An 18,132-nucleotide genomic window follows, 5' to 3' on the forward strand; every position below is an offset into this window, starting at 1 on the left:
AGAACTATGGCAAATATATCACGGTTCTTCAGCCTTTTCTACACCTCAGGCAGTGTGCAGCGAGAACATTACCGCGGTGTTGCTGTCGCTGTCGATCATGCTGTCGATGGCGTCCAGGGCTGCTTCACCTCTTACCCCCCTGCTCCATCACAACTGCCTAACTGTCTGCAAATTCCGGGGCGGTAGATTCCCATCAAGAAAGAATATGGCTCCAACCTTTGGCGACACTTAGCTCGTCAGCTATGTGCACTCCGGGAGTTTCGCCGGGTGGCGAAGGGTGCCACAACGATACAAAAACGGCCCTGGTCTTTGTGATGTTTTAGCGCGCGTGCGTAGGCTTGCCTGTATTGTATTGTATTATATTTCAGCGTCATCACATGCTTTGTCGATGCTGTTGTGCTGTGGCGCAGAAGGCTGTTTCCCTTGTCCCGGCTTGGCCACTCAATTGTTTGCTTGACAGGGCGGTGACAGCGCTGGGGCTGTTTTAGGCATAGGCTGATATCTTACAGGAGGCGAAGCGCGATTTGCCCAAAAGAGGGAACGAAGTCAGGTAGGGGCGACGTTCTTGAGTAACCATGTATTGTTCACCATGTATTGCTCAGCTAAGTCTTTGAAGCCGGATTCTCATGGGAGATCGGCAAGATCCTCACCTAGTAGAACGGAAATCGATAAGAATGAAGAGGCATCTATTGTAGTTCCATTGCTAGCGCCGCGTCGCGATTCACTCAGGTTGCCACTACTAGCGTGTCAGTGGCGTTACATCCTTCCATATCCGTAACAAGGGGGAACAGGGGAGTACCCCCCCCCCCCCCCCCCCTTTCATAGGCTATATATACGGGCCTTATGCCTCTTCAAATCAACACAGAACTGCTTCTTCACAACCTGAGAGATTCAGCGTCGCTGCGCCTCGATTCAGCGTCGCTGCTTTGTGTCGCTATCTCCAGCACAACATTACCTTCTATTCATCATAATACGATCTCTTATCGCTCTCTTTCTCCGTCAGTCGCCACCTCATTCTTCTAGTCACGCATACTCTATTTTCAGTCGTATTTTGGTGCCGGAAGCGAACAGCGATATGGGAACCCGATGGCATGAACTGGCGTGCGCCGCTCCGAACGTTACCGTAGACCGGTGTACTAAGAATATTCGCTGTCAGTGCTGCAATTCGTCTCCTCGCCTCGACGAACTCGTTGCAGGTCGCACAGCACTCAATCCATGTTCATCCATCCCTGCGGACGAAGAAACTGATGTGCACTTATTTTGGCCCACTTCCGTGCCTTACACCCGACGTTCCCAAAGCCCATCGCTTGCTGATGGTGAGACAACTATTCGAGAGGGTGAAAGTGCGCCAGACGTTACTCTCCTCCAACAAGCATGCACATCTCCAATCTACACACATTCCCTTCGGCAGTGTGAAATCCGTCTCGTTCATCTCGCATCGCCGCTCGAAGGTGATCTGGAAGGCCCAGTGCATGCGGAGCTCGAAGAGTACAACCATGACGACTGTCCGGAGTATGAGACTGTCTCTTACACTTGGGGAGGCGAGGAAGACGACACCACACGTTGCAAGCCAGTATTCATAGGTCCTTATTGGGATATTTTGCTGCAGACTAAAAATTGCTGGGACAATCTTATGCTCATGCGGCCGTCCAGTGGCCAGCGAGTGATTTGGATAGACGCCATCTCAATAAACCAAAAAAACCATACCGAGCGAGAAGACCAGGTTGCTAAGATGGGTCGGATTTATGAGGACAGCATGCGGGTGTTTGTATTTCTAGGGAATGATATCGTGCATTCAATCGGAAATGGCTCATACCCAACAAGACGAAAGCTGCATACACTTCCGCGGGAAGCCGTGGACGGTGACGGGTCAGGCTCCGACCAAACTGGTCTCTTTACCCTCAATTTTCTTCTCAAGCGGAGATACTTCAATCGAATTTGGGTCGTCCAAGAATTGATACTTTCTCCACAAGCAATCATTAGGATCGGCTCGTCCGAGTACAGGATCGACCCCCAAACAAGCCGTGATATCGCAAAGCAAGACCCAAGATGGAACTGGGACAGCACCGCGGCTCCTTGGCTTCAGCATGCAGGACAACGATCTCTGATGTCAGAAGGCACGAGTAGCTTGCTGGAAATGATGAGACTGACTTGGAAATGCCAGTGTACCGATCCAAGGGACAAAGTATTTGGCATCTTGGGCCTTGACGACTCGGCGATTCCAGTACGACCGGACTACTCAATTTCCCTGGAGCATGTCTTCATCGGCATATTTGCTCATTGTCTGATTAATTTAAAAGACACCAGAGTCCTTTCCTGGGCCTCTGGCATTCAAGGGGGTAACAATTATCTGTCCTGGGTCCCAGCATGGAAGTCGTCCGCCGCGTTCCCGGAACCAACCGATACCGCCAGTGACGTCTATAAACGGTGGTCGTTGGAATGGAAAAGAGAGTTTGTCCGTCAGATCGACCGATATCGTTTCGACATGGAATATTACACGCGCAAATTACAAGGCATTAAGCCTGAACCTGGCGTCTTTCCCAAGAATAGGAAATGGAAGGAACGTTACCAGAAATATTGGCTCCAAGAAGATTCACAGGCGCGCAAAGACCGTGGCGAATGGGATAGACGAGAGTTCTCCGTGGTACAGTTCTTATCTATCCTGGTGGCCCCGGAGCACTCAGACCAGGAACATATTCACGTCAACATGAGAGGCAAATACCACCGTAGTGATACGCCGGGGGTGAACACAAAAGTCGAGAATTTTGAAGGAATGGCCTGGCATGACAATGCTTCTGTGTCCGCCGAGAGTGGGATATTATCCATTCCTTTGGTTCATCTCCAATGCATCCAATATCAACCGAAATTGGTTAGTCAGATTGACGGGTTTTCATGTTATCGAGTCTCCTCACAGGCTCCTGCTCCTGACGAGGATTCAGAGTCCTCTGTATCGGAAGGCTCAGGATCCGGAGAGTCCGGTTCTGCCGCAGCAACTAGGAGACTGGAGATGTTGCATGACAAACAATCATATCTCTTTTTCACTTCCCGAACTGCGGACCTGGATGACTTAACTGCTGCTGGAGGGGAACACCTCTTTATTCTAGACAAGGGATCCGCACCGCCCCTCTTCTTGATCCTTGTCGAGATCGAAAAGGGAATATTTTCTCTAGTGGCTTCCTGCGAAGATGTTTTCTACACTCACATATCTCGTCCCAATGATGCTGATGCTGTCGGCGGCCTCAGACTGCGGGATATACGTAAGACGTGGGACCTGCCAGGAATTTTCGCCGCTGGCGCAACTGCAGGGGCAGCAACAAAGATTTTGCGTAACGTGTGGCAACTGTGCCACACGTTTCTCGGAGAGCCAAGTTTTGAGGACCTAGTAGCTGTCACGCAGGCTTGCGAGAATGACAATCTTCGAGAAGTCTACATGCATCGCATGGATAAATATCATCCACAATATATTTATGACAAAACATCCAAACTCAGAGTTTCTCACGAAGTCATCGAGATATGTCTAGGTCATGAAGTCTGGCCAGATAAAAGAAGCCTTCTCCTGTATTCGGGAGCTGACTGGAGAGTGGAGCATGCATTCGAATGGTGGCGGGGTGAGGATGAGACATGGAAAACTTTTCGTGAAGAATGGCCCGGCGACTCAACAAAGGAAATCTACATCAGAGCAGAGGTGAATGAGATCCGCAAGATTATAGAGTCTTCTCTGGAAAGGCTGAATTTCCTTAACGGGTTAGAGATGGATGCAGAGGAGTCCGAAACTCATTCCCCACCCTCTTCTAGCGAGTTTTTGGCGACGGGATGGATTCAGCCTTGGTCGATCCCATGTCTACCCGAGGCGATCTCTGGCATTGAAAAAGACTTCGAGTTTGACGGCAGCTGTTACCAAATTCAGATAGTGTAACCCGGCCTGTGATGGAAGTCTGCTGAAAAGAAGAGCTTAGGCTCTCGCTACAATATTCCAGTGAGTGTGAACCATCCTGGCCCATATCGTTACAGCTCCGGCAGCTCCAGGAGCCATGACAAGCCGGAGAAGATCTGCGCACCGACGAAAGAACCATTCTGTCACTGAATGATGACTCCAGTGACTGGCACTCCAATGAGCGACGAGATGCTCACCGCAATGAACACGTCGCCAATGCGGCCACCAATCGTAGTCATATCCGTTGTCATGCCAGAGATGGATGGAGCTGGCATGGACGTGACGGCACCAGAAAAAAGGCCACAGAGAAGAGATGACAATCAATGGGCCTAGAGTATGAGTTGTGAGACAAACGAGGACGAGCCCTGGTAACTGCTGGAATTTGGACATTGATGGGACCGATGAGATCAGCAACCCTATGGGGTGTCTTCCTTCTAAACTTACCCTCAAACATCTAATTCTCTGCCAGAGCCAACTCAGCAAACCATTTGCATCAATCATATTCCCTATACGTCAGCGCCATACTAAAAGCCCCACTCACCTAGTAAATCCGGGGCAACATATCCTTAAACACCGCCACAAGATCCGCCGCGCTCTCCCTCGTCACCCTCCCCACCAAACTCGCCGTCGCCTTAGTCGTCGCTACCACCGGCGCCATCACATGCACCACCGACGAATCCAGTAGCTTGAACTTCTCCCCCCGCCGCACAATCAGCGACCGGTACGGCGTATCGTTGATGTACGTCCTATTCCCCTCCGCCCTGATCCCCATAAACTCCTCGCGCACCTCCCGCGATTTATTCGCCAGCCCCCGCCCCGAGTGCGACGTCAGCGGACATGCGATCATGTGTTCTGGGAAGATGGCCAGCACGACCATGTACCGCATCTTCGTGGACACGGGGCCGATGGTGCTCTCCGTGCGTGCTTCGCTGGTGACGGAGATGCTGTGGTCGCCGAGCGGCGCGAAGTGCGGCGTGCAGATTATCGAGCCAGGGCCCAGTTCTGCGATTTCGTAGCGATTTAAGGTTTTCGAGGGGGCTTTGGAGTTGGCCGTGGCGAGGGTGAGGCTAGTGAGGCTAGGGGTGGAGCAGTTGGAGCAGAGGGACATGGCGCCGGAGCTGGCCGTGCTGCCTTGTGTTACCGTGCGGAGGCTCTGGACTCGGGGGTTGACGGGGCGGGAGCTTGAGATGGTGCTGTGGTTTGAGGCTTTGGCTTGTTGGGCGGAGGTATGATTGCTGGTTGGGGGCCTCGGGGGGAGGGGGTGGACGGATGGTTGGGGGCCTCTTTGCTGAGGGAGAGCTTGCGCTCCATTGCTTGGGGCTGAGTTGGGTGGGTGGGCTAATTGATTGTTACCACTTGTCGGGTTTGAGGTTGGTGGGACGTACGGTGGTAGAGAGGCGGATGCTCTGCTTACTTGTGATCCTGTCCAAGGTGGATGGTTATTACCTGGCGCCCAAGGTGGAGTGGCGGGAGTATCGCCGGATTTTTTGCCCATTATGGAGTTTGGTCGTGGTCACGCAAGGTGTGTTATATCTGTGATTGAGAATTAGTGCTGGAAGAGAATTCGTTGGCTGATTTTTGGTGTAGTGAAAATTTGAAACGGATGAGATGTCCAAAGGCTGTACGTCAATTGAAGAGGAGTAGAGTGAAAGGCGGCTGCTGATATACAATAGATAGCGCTGTGATAGTTTTGAAATATGGAGAGTTGTAAATGCGTGATTGTTTCGTACCCACCCTAAGAACGCTGGTAAAGTTTCAAAGCCAGAGATGGGGCGAGCTTCACAAAGTCTTTCTGGACCTAAAAAGCCCTTTGTTTGAGCTGCGACATCCGATAACAAAGAGGACTTCTTTATGGTTGATAAACTTCTGTAACCTCATTTATTTAGTCGAAGCAGCATATCACACCTCCATATTCGCACAACCTGACATTTAGAACATCATGTCGACTATCGGTTCGAGATGCAGCGACTTACTGAAGCAAGGCCTCGAGTCAATCAGAAGCCTTTTCGCAGAAGACGATGCTCTTCCGTTCGCACAACACGACGCTCATTCGCGAACGCTTCCGCAAGTTGAAACATCAAGCCCCGTAGAGACACAGCCATCACCACAATCGGCGCATGAAGAAACCCCTCCAGAATCGATTCCGAAGCCTCCGGTGCCGCACAACGATAATTGGATCTTCGACGTAGAAGAGGAAACTGACTACACATTCGGACCTGCGCGGATGATCGAGGCATACGATCGAGGCCAGTCCTGCGCAGCCGTGCTCCTATCCCTCGATCTCTCGCGAAAGATACAAGCCGCCCTGAATGGTCGACGATCGCTGCAAGAATGGAATTTTCAGATCGAGTTACAACGGGAGCATGTCTCAAATCGTGATCGCGAACTTAACGCGTGCTTCTTCCATCAGGACGTGCAACTTGAGAAGCTGGAGATCGAGGCCCGGAAGATGGGCGACGAGGTTTCAGTTGAACTGCAACAGAAGCTACAAGAGCTTCAAGATTCAATGAACGGTATTGAAGTGCAGCGAGCTAATTTGAAGGAGGAAGAAGAGCAAATAGATGGGCGTTGGCAGATGGCCCTCTATCAACAGCGAATCCTTCGTGAAGAGGTAGACTTCATCCTCGAAGACGTTTTTGTCAATTGTCGACTACTACAAGGGCTCCAGGATCCTTCGTTTGAGCAGCAAACTGCTTTTCGGCCAGTTGCACGACAACCGTACGTCCTAGAAGACGATGATAGCGATTACTTGGCTCCAGAGGAATTTCGCTATCTAGAGAATAATGGAGAGAATACTGGACAGGCCGAACACGATGCAAATGCCAACCTAGAGCATAGCATGGCCAGCGTGGCTAGCGTGGACAGCGTGGACAGCGTGGACAGCGTGGACAGCGTGGACAGCGTGGACAGCAAGCGGATTGACAAATGGCTTGATAATGCTGAAGGTGAGGGCATGAGTCCGCCATCAGAGCTCGAGATGGACCATTGGTCGGTTGATCCCCAAAAGCCGTTTGACAGTGTTAGTGTGCTTGCTGAAGGCCACATGCGGAAGAAAATAGACTGGTGGCGGCGGGAGAGTCGACAATACTAACTGGGCTTGACCAAAGCGGCGTTTCCTCTCTCTTTAAGATCTTTCTTCACAAATCCTCGACGAGATCTTTGCACTGAAGCGTGCAAGCTAACGTCCCTCCCTAGGTCGCGGAAAACCCACCGTGCCGGAAAATATGATGGGTAATGTCCGTCCATGCGTGGCGCAACAACCCCCGTGCCGCAACAGATGAGGGGTAACGTCCCCCCATGTGTGGCGCACAACCCCCCGTGCCGCACGAAATATATTGTTTAGGCATCTCACTCTCCCCCTCGCAATTCTATCGAGTTATAGTTAGTGTATTGTCATTCTTTAGCCATTTCCGCCTAGGAAATTAGTATGCAGCCAAAAACATACATCGCTTTAACCATACTGTTGATCGTTCCTTTTAGAGCATCCAGAACTATGTTAGTGCTGCATCCCTGCTGCACTACGACTGTCTACAAAATTTCAAAATTCGGAGCACTAAATTGATAGTTTTAGGATGAAAGAAGATATGTTTGAATTTTGAGAGCACTAAGCCCTTGGGAGGATATATTCCGGATTTATCCGCGCGAAGGGGTCCGCAACGTATCTTGGCATGAGCGTTTAGCGCGGTATTAAATATCCAGCTAGCTGTATTGTATTCTACGCTATGCCTAACTAACTCAACATGTGGCGCTCTTCTAGAAACATCTATGGACGGTCACGTGCTGGCTATTTTTGGCAGCCGTTCCTTGTTGCCACCTGTTGCTACCTATCTGCAATTGCTAGCGAATGCGGCTTCGCCCCAAACGTGGTCGCAACATGGATTCTAATTTACCCACCCGTAAGTGGAAGCCTTGGCACCCCATGTCAAGATCCTGACGTTTGTGACGTTTGTGACGCCAAGTTAGGTTCGTAGACACGTGACTGGATTGGGTTAGGGTGATAGGCAATACTCTGGTGAGAGTCTTTCTTCGAAGAAGGGTCGCAGGAAGTGAAGCTAGATTGACTATGAAGAAAGAAACTATCTGGGTAAAGGAGCGTCCTTAAATACATTCCTTCCTTCATACATTTTGATCAACTCGCTCCCCAATTCGACGACCGAGTTCACGAACGAGTTCCCTCAACTTGGTCGGCAACTCGCCCATCGAGTTCCGCGTCGAGTTGTGAACTTGATGCCAAGACATCGGACCGAACGGTAACTCGTCCCGATGCCACCCCACCGAGTTCGTGTAGCGCCAAGCCTCGTCCATCCGTTCTTTGCCTGGCACTTCCCGTCCCATCAATTATCTGCATGCCCTGCTGTCCTTGACTGGTTCATAACACCCCATCTTATGTACATATCCGATCAGGCACCATTAGCCCAGGCGCGTGATTTGCCACGGTACAAGAAGGTATCTCTCCGCCACCGCTTGAGCTGACAAGATCATGGCCTGCTAGAGGTGGCGACCTGCACATGCGCCAAACCAAGCACGTGCCCAACGAGCCCAAATTGCTAAGGTACATATTACAAGTCAAACAAGTAAGTTACCTCCCCAAGTTTTATATCTCCATATGACTTGAAACAGAATACCCTTGGTTCCGGAAGGAGGACGTCCTTCAACTTTTGAGCAATTCAGAACCTGCGCATATGTCGATACTTTTACAATCAGTGTACTCTATCTCTTCGCACGCTGATTTACGTCCACAGTTATCGATAAGGATTCGGCCAATTAGAGGCTCCGAATTAGGCCCCCGTGATGAGGCCTACACCCGGCTGAGGCAATTCAAATACGTGTAGCAGCTATATACAAGCTAGTCTATAGAGTTAAGCTTGGCCATATAATCCTTCCATCCCGTGCAAATAGAAGTAGCTGAGCCCTTGGACGGCCGGTGATCCTTGGCGTACTCGTTCGTCCAGCGCACCATCTTCTCTACCATTTCATCGGTAAAGAATAGGCGGAATAGGGCCACAGGATCATGCTGATCAAGACCTGGAGGTATATTGGGGGTGCCGGGCGCGTCGTAGTTGTTGATTTGTAGTGGCTCGAATGCAGGCAGCGGCGTAGGCTTGGGGTAGGGAAGTTTGGGGTGTTTGTAAGGCTTCGGGTCCTTCTGCACGTAGTCGACATCATTAGATGTCCGTGGCATTGTGGAGTATTTGATTGTGGATAATAACTAGCTATTTGGCTTGTTTACGTGCTGGCGCGTACGTTGGGGCACGGGCTTGGCGCCAAGTGTGGACGCCAGCGTGCGAAGGGATAGCGAGTTCTTGATATTCGAGACATTTTTCACCTAAAAATTACAGAAGTACGGTTGCCACGTCGCTCGATTCACACTCTGTACCGGTACCGGTACTCTATCCATGCCCAGATTAAAATATTAAGACAAGATCGCCATCCTTACCAGTACTGCTGCTAAAAATAACTCCATGCTTTTGGTTAGTCAGCATTCACATCGACTTCTTCAGCCTTATATTGCTGCCTGCTCGGTTGCATAAGTGGATCTGCAAAAAAGAGATAACCACTTCATTTTATCTGTCTTTGCAATTATATTCAAACCACCTAGATATCATTATCTGTCATTGTTGCAATACATCTGCAAACATTAAAAGTGTCCTTCCCAGGCTGTCCGCAGAAAACGATCTATCCCTAACAAACCGGCTCATCCTGTCGCTCACAGGCTACAAGCGTGAAATCCTAAAGAGCACCCCGAATTACTTTTGGGCCCTGGGAAGACCTTTCCTCAGAACTTAATTCCACTCTGAGCGGACATCGCTTCTGTCCACGTGCGACGCAAAACTGAAAGGTTTAGTCACCTAGTCACTTTATCTCAGAATTTGCGGACTACCTCCTCCTCGACATCGTTATCGTTGTTGCAATGTCGTTGTCTTTCGCGGCTGGTTCTCTTGTGCTTTCCAACTGGGGATTCGGCGCCGGAGACATTGCGACAATAGCGGGAGCCGGAAGGGCAGCTGTGACCTGGGTCACAAACAATTTCAAGGATAGAGGCCTCCTTGACTTTATGAAAGTTGATGCTGAAGACTTGGTCCCAAGAAAAGGCCTCATCGATCCAGTTGCTTTGCACATGCGATGGGACGTGCGGATGACATTACTCCAAAATGGTCAGACACGGGTTATTGAAGGCCCCACCGGGCCAGTCGTCGAGAACATGAACATCTTCAGCTGGTTCATGACGATCATTACCAGCGCTATGGATGCAACCCTTCAAAAGAGCAGCATTAAGGAAGCAATGTCAAGCTTCCTCACCGCACTATTCAAAGAACATGTTGATGAGTTGGACTTTCTTCAGAGAGAACTTCCTCATCATATCCAAGGTTGGATTTCCGCCGCTGTGGTTAGGAGCATCATATCTCGAGCTCGAAACGTTTGGCATCAGCTCCTCAATCAAAAGCTGAGATTAGCTGGTGATATCCTGAAAGAAGACGTGCCAGAGATCGTGCGATTCCTAGTCTGGCTTGCCGGAGCAAAGAAACAGAAGGACTGTAAACGGTTTGAGACAACCTCAAGCGATGTATTCGCCTTCGCAATCATTCTGAAATCGATTGGTCTCGACATGATTGACACAATCAGAGAGACTGAAGACGAGGTTGATTCCATGGAAAGCAGACTCGTTGTCAAATTCACGCCAGACGCCATTGGAACAGGTTCTACAAGCGATGAAGAAGCTCGAAGTGTTCTCTCTCATCAACGGCAACGCTTCGTAATGAGAATTCCTTTACAATGTATGGAAGAGTGTGTCTCTATTTGGCCTGGGACTGCGGATCAAAACAACCAGCGTCGGTTGCTTTTCGAAGAGGGTGTCGCCGCATCCGGGACTCTTTCTGTCACAGCCAATCAGTCTTCCAGTACCAAGAGAGGACCATGCCCATCGTTTATTCTCTCAGATGAGACATACAGCAACGTTGGCAGAACTGATAGTGCGGTATACCGAATTGTTTCAGACTGCTTTCCGATTCCCACTCCGGCTGTCATCAATGCCATAAATGGGATATTGAAACAGAGTCCGGCGTTGCAAGATCGGGAAAGTGAGGGTATTTTCCGCCGACTTGACCAGAACCCCGAATCCTTAAGCAAGGTGCAAGTATTCGTCCTAGGGTACTATTATGGCATGCTTAGAATATTTATCGACGATTCAAAATTGTCGATTCAGGAAGGCTACGGGAGTTGGAAATGGTTCGACGCTCGTCTCCTCCGCTGGGTGCGGATGTTCCTCTCTGAGCACTCTGACCCAATCGAGCATTCGCCCGGGAAGAAAATTCTTGGGCAGGAAGGAATACTAAAATTACTTGGCTTGCTGTTTGTAGGGGCGGAGGAAGACCAATTAAGAGCTGTAGACCAATCGACGGTTGGAATTCACGGCAAAATCTCCGTGGTAACGAACAGTCTCCTGGGATTCATCAACTTCAAAAGTTCTGCCATGCACTTTTGCCTTCTAGACACCGACCCAACTGCCATTCCTAGCAATGCCAGAGGTATCATCAGCAGCGGTGTCCAGGGTTCGAATATACGCAAGCCTCTGATGCTGTCCGACGACCATTTACAAGACATTGACAAGGTTGATTGCAAAATCATTGGAGAGGACTTCACATCGCACATCGAGCCGGATTGGGAAAATGATGTTCAGCAATGTCAGGTCGTTTTCAGATACAAAGGACGACTTGTTGGCAGAATGGCACCCTCAAGTCTCGAAGTATCGACAAAAATAACGACAAAAGAGCGTCCACAAATGTCCCAAGGACCACTACCTTCTACGAAAGTTTACGTTGCAGAACTCGAGCGTCTAGTTAATAATTGTCCTCAGCCTGATTTTGGGAGTGCGGAGTTCAACCCCTATCAGCCTCCCATTCTTATTCCAACGCCGAACCTGGCAAAAGCACGAACGTTCCTATTGGCACATTATTGTATGACCGGGTACTATCGTGTCGAATTAGTTGATCCATGGCTGGAGATTGGATGGGACCCTGAACGAAATGGTCAGAACGGCTCCCACTTGCCCATCATCCTATACTGGGATCTCAGTAATTTTCCAAACGAGGTTCTTGGTACGGGCAAATTCATCATTCTGGCTTGAAATTTGAATGCTGATGAATCCACTTTGTTTTGCTTTCATCGTTGGCTTTGCCACTACCTGATTTGCGTAGTTTGCTATATAGTAGTATTGAGTAACAAGCTGTGCTAGGCGGCAAGATTTGGAGGTTGTTGTCAATATACTTATAGACTATTCTAGAATTTGAACTGCGTTGTAATTCGCACATAAACTGTGAGGGGCTAGGCGCAATGTGCTACTCGGTGGGTACCTTGGTTCATGCCCTAACAGGGTAGCCCCGATTGCAACTCGGACGATCGGGTGATACTTATCCCAGTCCGCCCCTTTCATGTTTTCTCTACTCGACTTCCTATTTAACTCTCTATCGAATACAACTCTTTGTTACCCATACATGCCCTTAGCACGAGAAGGGCCTTTACCCGTTACAGCAAGTGCTGATGTTAAAAGAGGACTGAAAAGCATATAAATCCTTAATATATAGATATAAAGAAAACGGATTCTATTACACGGAGGTATTAATTATAACGAAGAACATAAGGTTTGAATTAATAGGTAATTATCTGTATAAGGTGCGTCCTTGTGTAGCAAGAAACCCCCTATGTGTCACGATAGCGCTACACGCAAGAGGTCGAGGGCTCAAAGAGGAGCGTTGATTAGGTGCTATGTACAATGCTACGTGGAGAATTAAGACGTTGTGTAAGGAACAGGAAGACGGGAGACGGGCCACCGGATATAAGGGCGTGGCCGAGCGCGTGGCGTACGGCCTCTATGCCGTTTCGGCGCGTGGCACGCGTGTACGCGAGGTCCTTACCAGATTAGGTGATAGGAAAAGGGGGCAGCCGGTAGGTGGCTGGAGCGGGACAGGATAGGAAGCGGAAGCGAGACGGGAGCGGAGCAGGGCAGGCAGAGCAGGAGGCCGGCCAACGGTAGTAGGCCGGTGCAGATTGCTGGAGTTGTAGCAATCTGCGGCAGAATTTCGGTAGGTAGGGTGTCGCGGTCGATACTGTGACAGGTATTACTAGTGTTAGGCCTTCTACTCTTTTAAAGGTTGTTTATAAGCGTAATAACAGAGCGTGCTTTAAGGGATATTACTACCTATATATTCTAATAAGGTAGTATATATTCTAGGTATATCTAAAAGAAAACCTTATACTAGCACCTAGCTAGCTTAGTCTATATTATTATATTAGAGGTATAAATAGGGGTATAATAAACAGGTAGTAAAGAATAAGTAGTAATAATAAACGCCTACTAAAAATAGCTAGTATATAATCGCTTAAAAACATTTCTAGAAGAAATGCCGTATTTTACGAAGTAGGTATAGCGGCGTAGTATATTATAGCTAGCTAGATCTAATAATATACTAAATTTCCTACTTACGGACTTTTTTATATAAATAAATCCAGAATATATCCTATTAAGGGCCTAGTGCCTTTATAGCTTTAAAATATCTTTTTTTACTATAGAACTATTAATAAAATACTCCGAACTTTAAAATTCTATAAAAAGTTAGGGTAAAGCAGGGGTATAAAGGTATTGCTATTCTAAATACTCTAAAAGTAATAATTAATAGTAAGATTAAAAGCGTGTAATTTTTTAGCTACACGCTTAATTCCTAGGAAGAAATACCTAAAAAATAATATTAGGCTAATTATAAGTCGATAAAGTTGCGAGGTAGAAAGTAAAATACTAAATAATAAAATTCGTTGCGGTATAGAGGTTATTGCGCTATATATAAACGGATATTACTTTAACTTTAAATAACTTAGACTTAGTATATATATTAAGATTTCCTATAGTTCTATATAAGTTGCGTACTATAGCTACTCCTAAACACTTAGAATACCTCCTACCTAAAACTTACGTTCGTATTATTGCTTTCGCGCCTGATTTACGGAGAGCCTTCTTTTATAGCGTAACTGAATTCCGTCGCCACAGCACTACTATCGAGCTCCTATTACTTCTAATGCTTATAAAAGGGCCCTATCTAAGCCTTATAACCTTACTGCTATACTAAGAATTTGTTATTAGCTTTATAGCTGCTATCGCACGCAAATTTATATAAGGTCGCCACCTAGTCGGTACTTCCAATTAAAGCGCTTACTAATCCCGGTTAGTGTAAAATAACCCCGCAAGTCCTATATAATCACAACGGTGTAATCTACCTATGTTATCTAGTAAGCGTATAGCTGTGCGGACGCTTAGAGCAGTTAGCAAATAACACTAATAACCAACACATCTTAAAGTGGCATCTTTACAAATTTTATCCTCTCCTTCCTATACAGTCGCAAGCGAATGCGGCTTCACCCCAAACGTGGTCGTAATACGATTCTACAAATAATTACCCCACTCGTAAGCGCAAGCCTTAGCACCCATTAGCCTAGGCACGTGATTTGCCACGGTACAAGAAGCACTTGCATCAGTTAGGCATAGCGTAAAATACATCGCACCTAGCTAGATATGCTAGATATCTAATACCGCACCACGTAAGTGCGCTTAAGCCTTGTGCCAAGACACACTTTAGACCCCTTCGCACGGATAAATCCGGAGTGCATACTTCTAAGGGTCAAGTGTATTCAAAGCTTAGAGCTATCTTCTTTCGTCATGGAACTATTAATTTTATGTTCCGAAGTTTAAAATTTTGTAGATAGTCGTAGTGCAGCAGGGGTGTAAAGCTAATGCAGTTCTAGATGCTCTAAAAGGAACAATTGACATTATAATCAAAAGCGTTGTATTTTTTTTGCTGCGCACTAGTTTCCTAGGGAGAAATGCCTAAAGAACAATAAAACATTAATAATAACTTAATAGAATTGCGAGGGAAAGAGTTGAGATGCCTAAACAATAGATTTATTCCGGCACAGGGGGTTTTCCGCCACCCAGGGGGACGTTAGCTAAGAGTATATATAGCGGAGGAAGGAAAGTGGCCACCCCTAAGTGGCCCGTGAACGAGTTCAGCTGCGTTCCCTAGTCACTCCTTGAAATAAAAAAGCTGTAATCTTTCAACACATTACCATCTCCTAATGCTCGTAATTCTGTCGTAACTTGCCAACCACCAGTGCGGTCGCTCGATTCTGAAAAATGGGATTTGAAATTGAGATGAGGATTTGAAATTTAATCTTTCGTCTAAACTCAACCTACCTCATCGAATAGCACCTAGTGACATTGATAATCACGATGGCTTTAGTGGTTCACGCACCATACAGCAATCAATATACGGTTCGCCATCAATCAAAACACTAAACGTATCCCGCTCTTCAAATGCGAACCGTTGATATGTCGGTTTGCCGAGAGGTGACGCCTCAACATAACTCCGGTGCCCAGATTGATCCGCCTGTTTGCAGAGTTCAGTCATAAGTAGCGATCCCGCGCCTCTGCGCTGGTGCTTTGGCAAGGTTGCGAGGACGGCTAAGTCTACACAAAAACTCAGTACTGTAGCATCGCACTGTTTTTATTGTGTCGAATAACTTACACCAATGCTCCTCTTCGCCCATTATCCGCTTCCTTTTCTCTGTCGCTTTGCCAACAACTTCCCGGAATAGCGCGACATCACCGCCTACGGGCCACTCGGTGGGTTTCTCCTGCGGAGGCTCGGTATGCGGCGAGCTCCATTTGGCGAATGCTATGATTTCGTCTGATGCCTGCACCGACTCGGCTTGGCCCTCCACGACCTTGTATATTCGGGTATGTGGCTTCTCGATGTCGCTTTCCAGGCTCTTCTTACACCATTCGCGGACGGGTGGTACATCAGGTTTTACCCGCAGAACCAATAGACTCTTGAACGTCTCGAAATACAAATCGACCAGCTTGGGGATATCCGCCTTTTCTGCTCTCACGAGGCGTAGAGACATAGTAGAAGGGACTGCTTAGAAGCCGAACTGTGTGAAGAAGAGTATGCGTTCGATAAGATTCTTGACAATAGATTATGGAGAGAGCAGTACGGCTATGGAGCAATGTGTAACTGGAGATCTGATGCAAAGTTCAATTTGGAGTGATAGTGCTATGCCGGATGCGACTTTGCCACGTATGCGTCCGGGATGTAGCCCCTTCTCGGCGTTGGCACAAAGAAAAGTGGGCCCAGGAAGCTCGGCACAGGTTAATAACAGCATATGCTGAGCACATCTAAAACCACGCTGGTATAAGTTGGGGTGGGGAGGGCGGAAAACCCTCATGCCAAGACACATTGTACATCTATTCGCACAGATAAATCCAGAGTGCATAATTTTAAGCGCTTAGTGCCTTTAAAGGCTTAGATCTCTCTTATTTCATCATAAAACTATCAACTTAATGCTCTGGAGTTTGAAGAGGGGAGAAAGACGTGGTGCAGCAGGTGGGCAAGGAGTAAAGAATCTTGAATATACTGGGAGCAGATATGATGACGAGTCCTAATCAGAACTCTACGACGGCAGGGCTAATGTGTCAAGGCAGTAGTTGAGATAGCAAGGCTGATGAGTTTGGAGCTGCTTTTTTCGTCTAGATTGAATAAAAATCGCAGCACCTCGAATCAAGTAAATCACTTCAGAATATATATGTAGGAGGAAAGTCACAGTAGGGGGCTTAAGTATGGACTCAATGGTAACGGTAGAGATTCCAATCTAGAAACCAGCTTGAGCTTCCGGCAAGATACAGTACATCCGAGACTGCGCTGCAGCGGGTGAGGAAGGGTGAGCGAAAAGCTACAAAAACACCTTCGACGATACTAGACGTTACCTACTCACCTAATCAAGAGAATCTTCAATGGCCTTCACCATAAGCTTCTTGAAAGTCTCCGCCAATGACTCACAGCTCTCTACAGTAAGCTGTCCTGAGATATCGTTAACATTAATATAGCTCACCGCAACGGGCGCCATGAGATGCGCATTGGATGTACTCTTTAGCGTGAAATTATTCCATGCATAACGCACTTCCAGCGGCTCATACGGCGTCTGATTATTAGAGCTGTCCGATGTATCGTTTTGCATCTTCATTGCTATGTGATTAGCGCGTACATCCGCAGCCTTGTGCCCGATGCCACGACCAGAGTGGCTATAGAGGGGGCAGGCGAACAAATGGTCTGGGAATCTCGCGATCACAACCATGTATCGGTTCTTGGTAGAAGCAGGGCCTATAGTAGACTCGGTACGGTCTGCGTGACCGACAGGAATGGTTGGGTCACCGAGAGGCTCGAAGTGAGGTGCATTTATAATATCCCCAGTGGTGCTTTTGGAGTAGCTCGCGATAACGGGGCCGCCGGAGCGCCCATAGGCTGTGGAGCGTGAGGTGGTAGAAGCGTTAGAGCCTAATGTCATCTTCTGTATTCCGGTGGTGACATTTGAGGGGTTGGCGGTGGTCCTCCATTGCCCGCCCATGGGGTTGTTGCTGCCAAAACGAGATGCGTTAGAACCAGCGTAGGGGGCACGTCTGGAATTTCTTGCTGCACTTACTTGGAGGAGTTCCAGTTTGAGCGAGCAGCACCTGCTTGACTTGATCTCCATCCTCCGCCATTGGCAGCAGGAGCGTTGTTCAACACCATTTTGAATCCGGGCCCAGCGAAACTTCGATGCCCATCAACACGGGTACGACGCCTCCCTCCGACAGTACCTCTCCACCCAAATAAACCGCGCAATCGCTGACTCAAAAGCAGAACATGACCTCCTCCACCTGCATCGGGGGCGAGCCCTTACGCGGCGCCTAATCGATGCGGAAGAGGCTCTCGAGGCGGCGAAAGCCGCTGCGGAAGCCACTGGATGCCCTCCCAACTACTTTCAAGAATCTAACTTCGCGGACAATGCTGAAGATGGGTATCGAGAAAGCCAAGATGCTGCGATAGCTGCGCAGGTTGACCGAAAAAAAATCGAGGCGTGGCTGGCGAAAGAACCCGCAAACGGGGATTTGAGAAGGCCGAGCGAGTCTGCGACGGAGCCGGAGGTTGATGAGTGAAGCATGGACGAGGAGAAGCTATTTGATAGCGTGAGCGTCCTAGCAGAGGGAGCGAGAAGGAGAAAGATTGATGAATGGCTTCGCCGGAGTGGGACTTATTAATTCATATCCTTTAGCCTTTCCTTGCTCTGCATTCGAATGAAAGCCTCTTGACTTACCTTAAGCCTTATCTCTGTACAGT

General features: G+C 48.3%; 8 protein-coding genes across 8 annotated transcripts; 4 read left to right on the forward strand and 4 right to left on the reverse strand.

The window, feature by feature from the left end:
• Positions 1-1,075: 1,075 nt before the first annotated feature.
• BDZ99DRAFT_388860 (uncharacterized protein) lies at positions 1,076-3,208 on the forward strand (the record flags this gene model as incomplete). Its single annotated transcript, XM_033715602.1, has 3 exons — positions 1,076-2,612; positions 2,772-2,947; positions 3,008-3,208. Coding segments are annotated over 3 exons (1,914 nt in total), but the record flags the coding sequence as incomplete, so codon positions are not given.
• Positions 3,209-4,138: 930 nt separating this feature from the next.
• Positions 4,139-5,174, reverse strand: BDZ99DRAFT_36257 (uncharacterized protein). The gene is made up of 2 exons (XM_033714694.1): positions 4,379-5,174; positions 4,139-4,263 (listed from the first exon to the last, which is right to left on the reverse strand). The coding sequence occupies exon 1, from the start codon at positions 5,040-5,042 to the stop codon at positions 4,476-4,478; it is 567 nt and encodes a 188-aa protein (XP_033576739.1). The 5' UTR covers positions 5,043-5,174; the 3' UTR covers positions 4,139-4,263; positions 4,379-4,475.
• A 630-nt stretch (positions 5,175-5,804) lies between these two features.
• Positions 5,805-7,139, forward strand: BDZ99DRAFT_36273 (uncharacterized protein). Its single transcript, XM_033714697.1, has 2 exons — positions 5,805-6,943; positions 7,026-7,139. The coding sequence occupies exons 1-2, from the start codon at positions 5,874-5,876 to the stop codon at positions 7,033-7,035; spliced, it is 1,080 nt and encodes a 359-aa protein (XP_033576740.1). The 5' UTR covers positions 5,805-5,873; the 3' UTR covers positions 7,036-7,139.
• Positions 7,140-8,051: 912 nt separating this feature from the next.
• Positions 8,052-8,688, forward strand: BDZ99DRAFT_36281 (uncharacterized protein). Its single transcript, XM_033714699.1, has 3 exons — positions 8,052-8,370; positions 8,427-8,508; positions 8,555-8,688. The coding sequence occupies exons 1-3, from the start codon at positions 8,198-8,200 to the stop codon at positions 8,594-8,596; spliced, it is 297 nt and encodes a 98-aa protein (XP_033576741.1). The 5' UTR covers positions 8,052-8,197; the 3' UTR covers positions 8,597-8,688.
• On the reverse strand, positions 8,525-9,286 carry BDZ99DRAFT_36288 (uncharacterized protein). Its single transcript, XM_033714701.1, has one exon. The coding sequence runs from the start codon at positions 9,114-9,116 to the stop codon at positions 8,781-8,783; it is 336 nt and encodes a 111-aa protein (XP_033576742.1). The 5' UTR covers positions 9,117-9,286; the 3' UTR covers positions 8,525-8,780.
• Positions 9,287-9,845: 559 nt separating this feature from the next.
• Positions 9,846-12,402, forward strand: BDZ99DRAFT_571536 (uncharacterized protein; the record flags this gene model as incomplete). Its single annotated transcript, XM_033728100.1, has 1 exon — positions 9,846-12,402. The coding sequence occupies one exon, from the start codon at positions 9,846-9,848 to the stop codon at positions 12,057-12,059; it is 2,214 nt and encodes a 737-aa protein (XP_033576743.1). The 3' UTR covers positions 12,060-12,402.
• Positions 12,403-14,793: 2,391 nt separating this feature from the next.
• On the reverse strand, positions 14,794-16,018 carry BDZ99DRAFT_417954 (acyl-CoA N-acyltransferase). The gene is made up of 2 exons (XM_033716839.1): positions 15,505-16,018; positions 14,794-15,446 (listed from the first exon to the last, which is right to left on the reverse strand). Exons 1-2 carry the CDS (start codon positions 15,881-15,883, stop codon positions 15,205-15,207), a joined length of 621 nt encoding a protein of 206 aa, XP_033576744.1. The 5' UTR covers positions 15,884-16,018; the 3' UTR covers positions 14,794-15,204.
• Positions 16,019-16,607: 589 nt separating this feature from the next.
• BDZ99DRAFT_571538 (uncharacterized protein) lies at positions 16,608-17,615 on the reverse strand. Its single transcript, XM_033728101.1, has 2 exons — positions 17,456-17,615; positions 16,608-17,390 (listed from the first exon to the last, which is right to left on the reverse strand). Exons 1-2 carry the CDS (start codon positions 17,542-17,544, stop codon positions 16,751-16,753), a joined length of 729 nt encoding a protein of 242 aa, XP_033576745.1. The 5' UTR covers positions 17,545-17,615; the 3' UTR covers positions 16,608-16,750.
• Between the last annotated feature and the right edge of the window lie 517 nt (positions 17,616-18,132).

This window comes from Mytilinidion resinicola, assembly GCF_010093595.1.
Source record: "Mytilinidion resinicola strain CBS 304.34 unplaced genomic scaffold BDZ99scaffold_10, whole genome shotgun sequence".
Taxonomy (NCBI): domain Eukaryota; kingdom Fungi; phylum Ascomycota; class Dothideomycetes; order Mytilinidiales; family Mytilinidiaceae; genus Mytilinidion; species Mytilinidion resinicola.

Excerpts from the sequence above, each read along its gene's own strand:
- BDZ99DRAFT_36257 (XM_033714694.1), bottom strand. The coding sequence starts at position 5,042 with ATGTCCCTCTGCTCCAACTGCTCCACCCCTAGCCTCACTAGCCTCACC.
- BDZ99DRAFT_36273 (XM_033714697.1), top strand. The coding sequence starts at position 5,874 with ATGTCGACTATCGGTTCGAGATGCAGCGACTTACTGAAGCAAGGCCTC.
- BDZ99DRAFT_36281 (XM_033714699.1), top strand. The coding sequence starts at position 8,198 with ATGCCACCCCACCGAGTTCGTGTAGCGCCAAGCCTCGTCCATCCGTTC. Across the intron at positions 8,371-8,426 it reads CAGGCGCGTGATTTGCCACG|AGGTGGCGACCTGCACATGC; the intron begins GTACAAGAAGGT and ends ATGGCCTGCTAG. Across the intron at positions 8,509-8,554 it reads ACATATTACAAGTCAAACAA|AATACCCTTGGTTCCGGAAG; the intron begins GTAAGTTACCTC and ends GACTTGAAACAG.
- BDZ99DRAFT_36288 (XM_033714701.1), bottom strand. The coding sequence starts at position 9,116 with ATGCCACGGACATCTAATGATGTCGACTACGTGCAGAAGGACCCGAAG.
- BDZ99DRAFT_417954 (XM_033716839.1), bottom strand. The coding sequence starts at position 15,883 with ATGTCTCTACGCCTCGTGAGAGCAGAAAAGGCGGATATCCCCAAGCTG. Across the intron at positions 15,447-15,504 it reads GGGCGAAGAGGAGCATTGGT|ACTTAGCCGTCCTCGCAACC; the intron begins GTAAGTTATTCG and ends GTTTTTGTGTAG.
- BDZ99DRAFT_571538 (XM_033728101.1), bottom strand. The coding sequence starts at position 17,544 with ATGGTGTTGAACAACGCTCCTGCTGCCAATGGCGGAGGATGGAGATCA. Across the intron at positions 17,391-17,455 it reads TCAAACTGGAACTCCTCCAA|CAACAACCCCATGGGCGGGC; the intron begins GTAAGTGCAGCA and ends TCGTTTTGGCAG.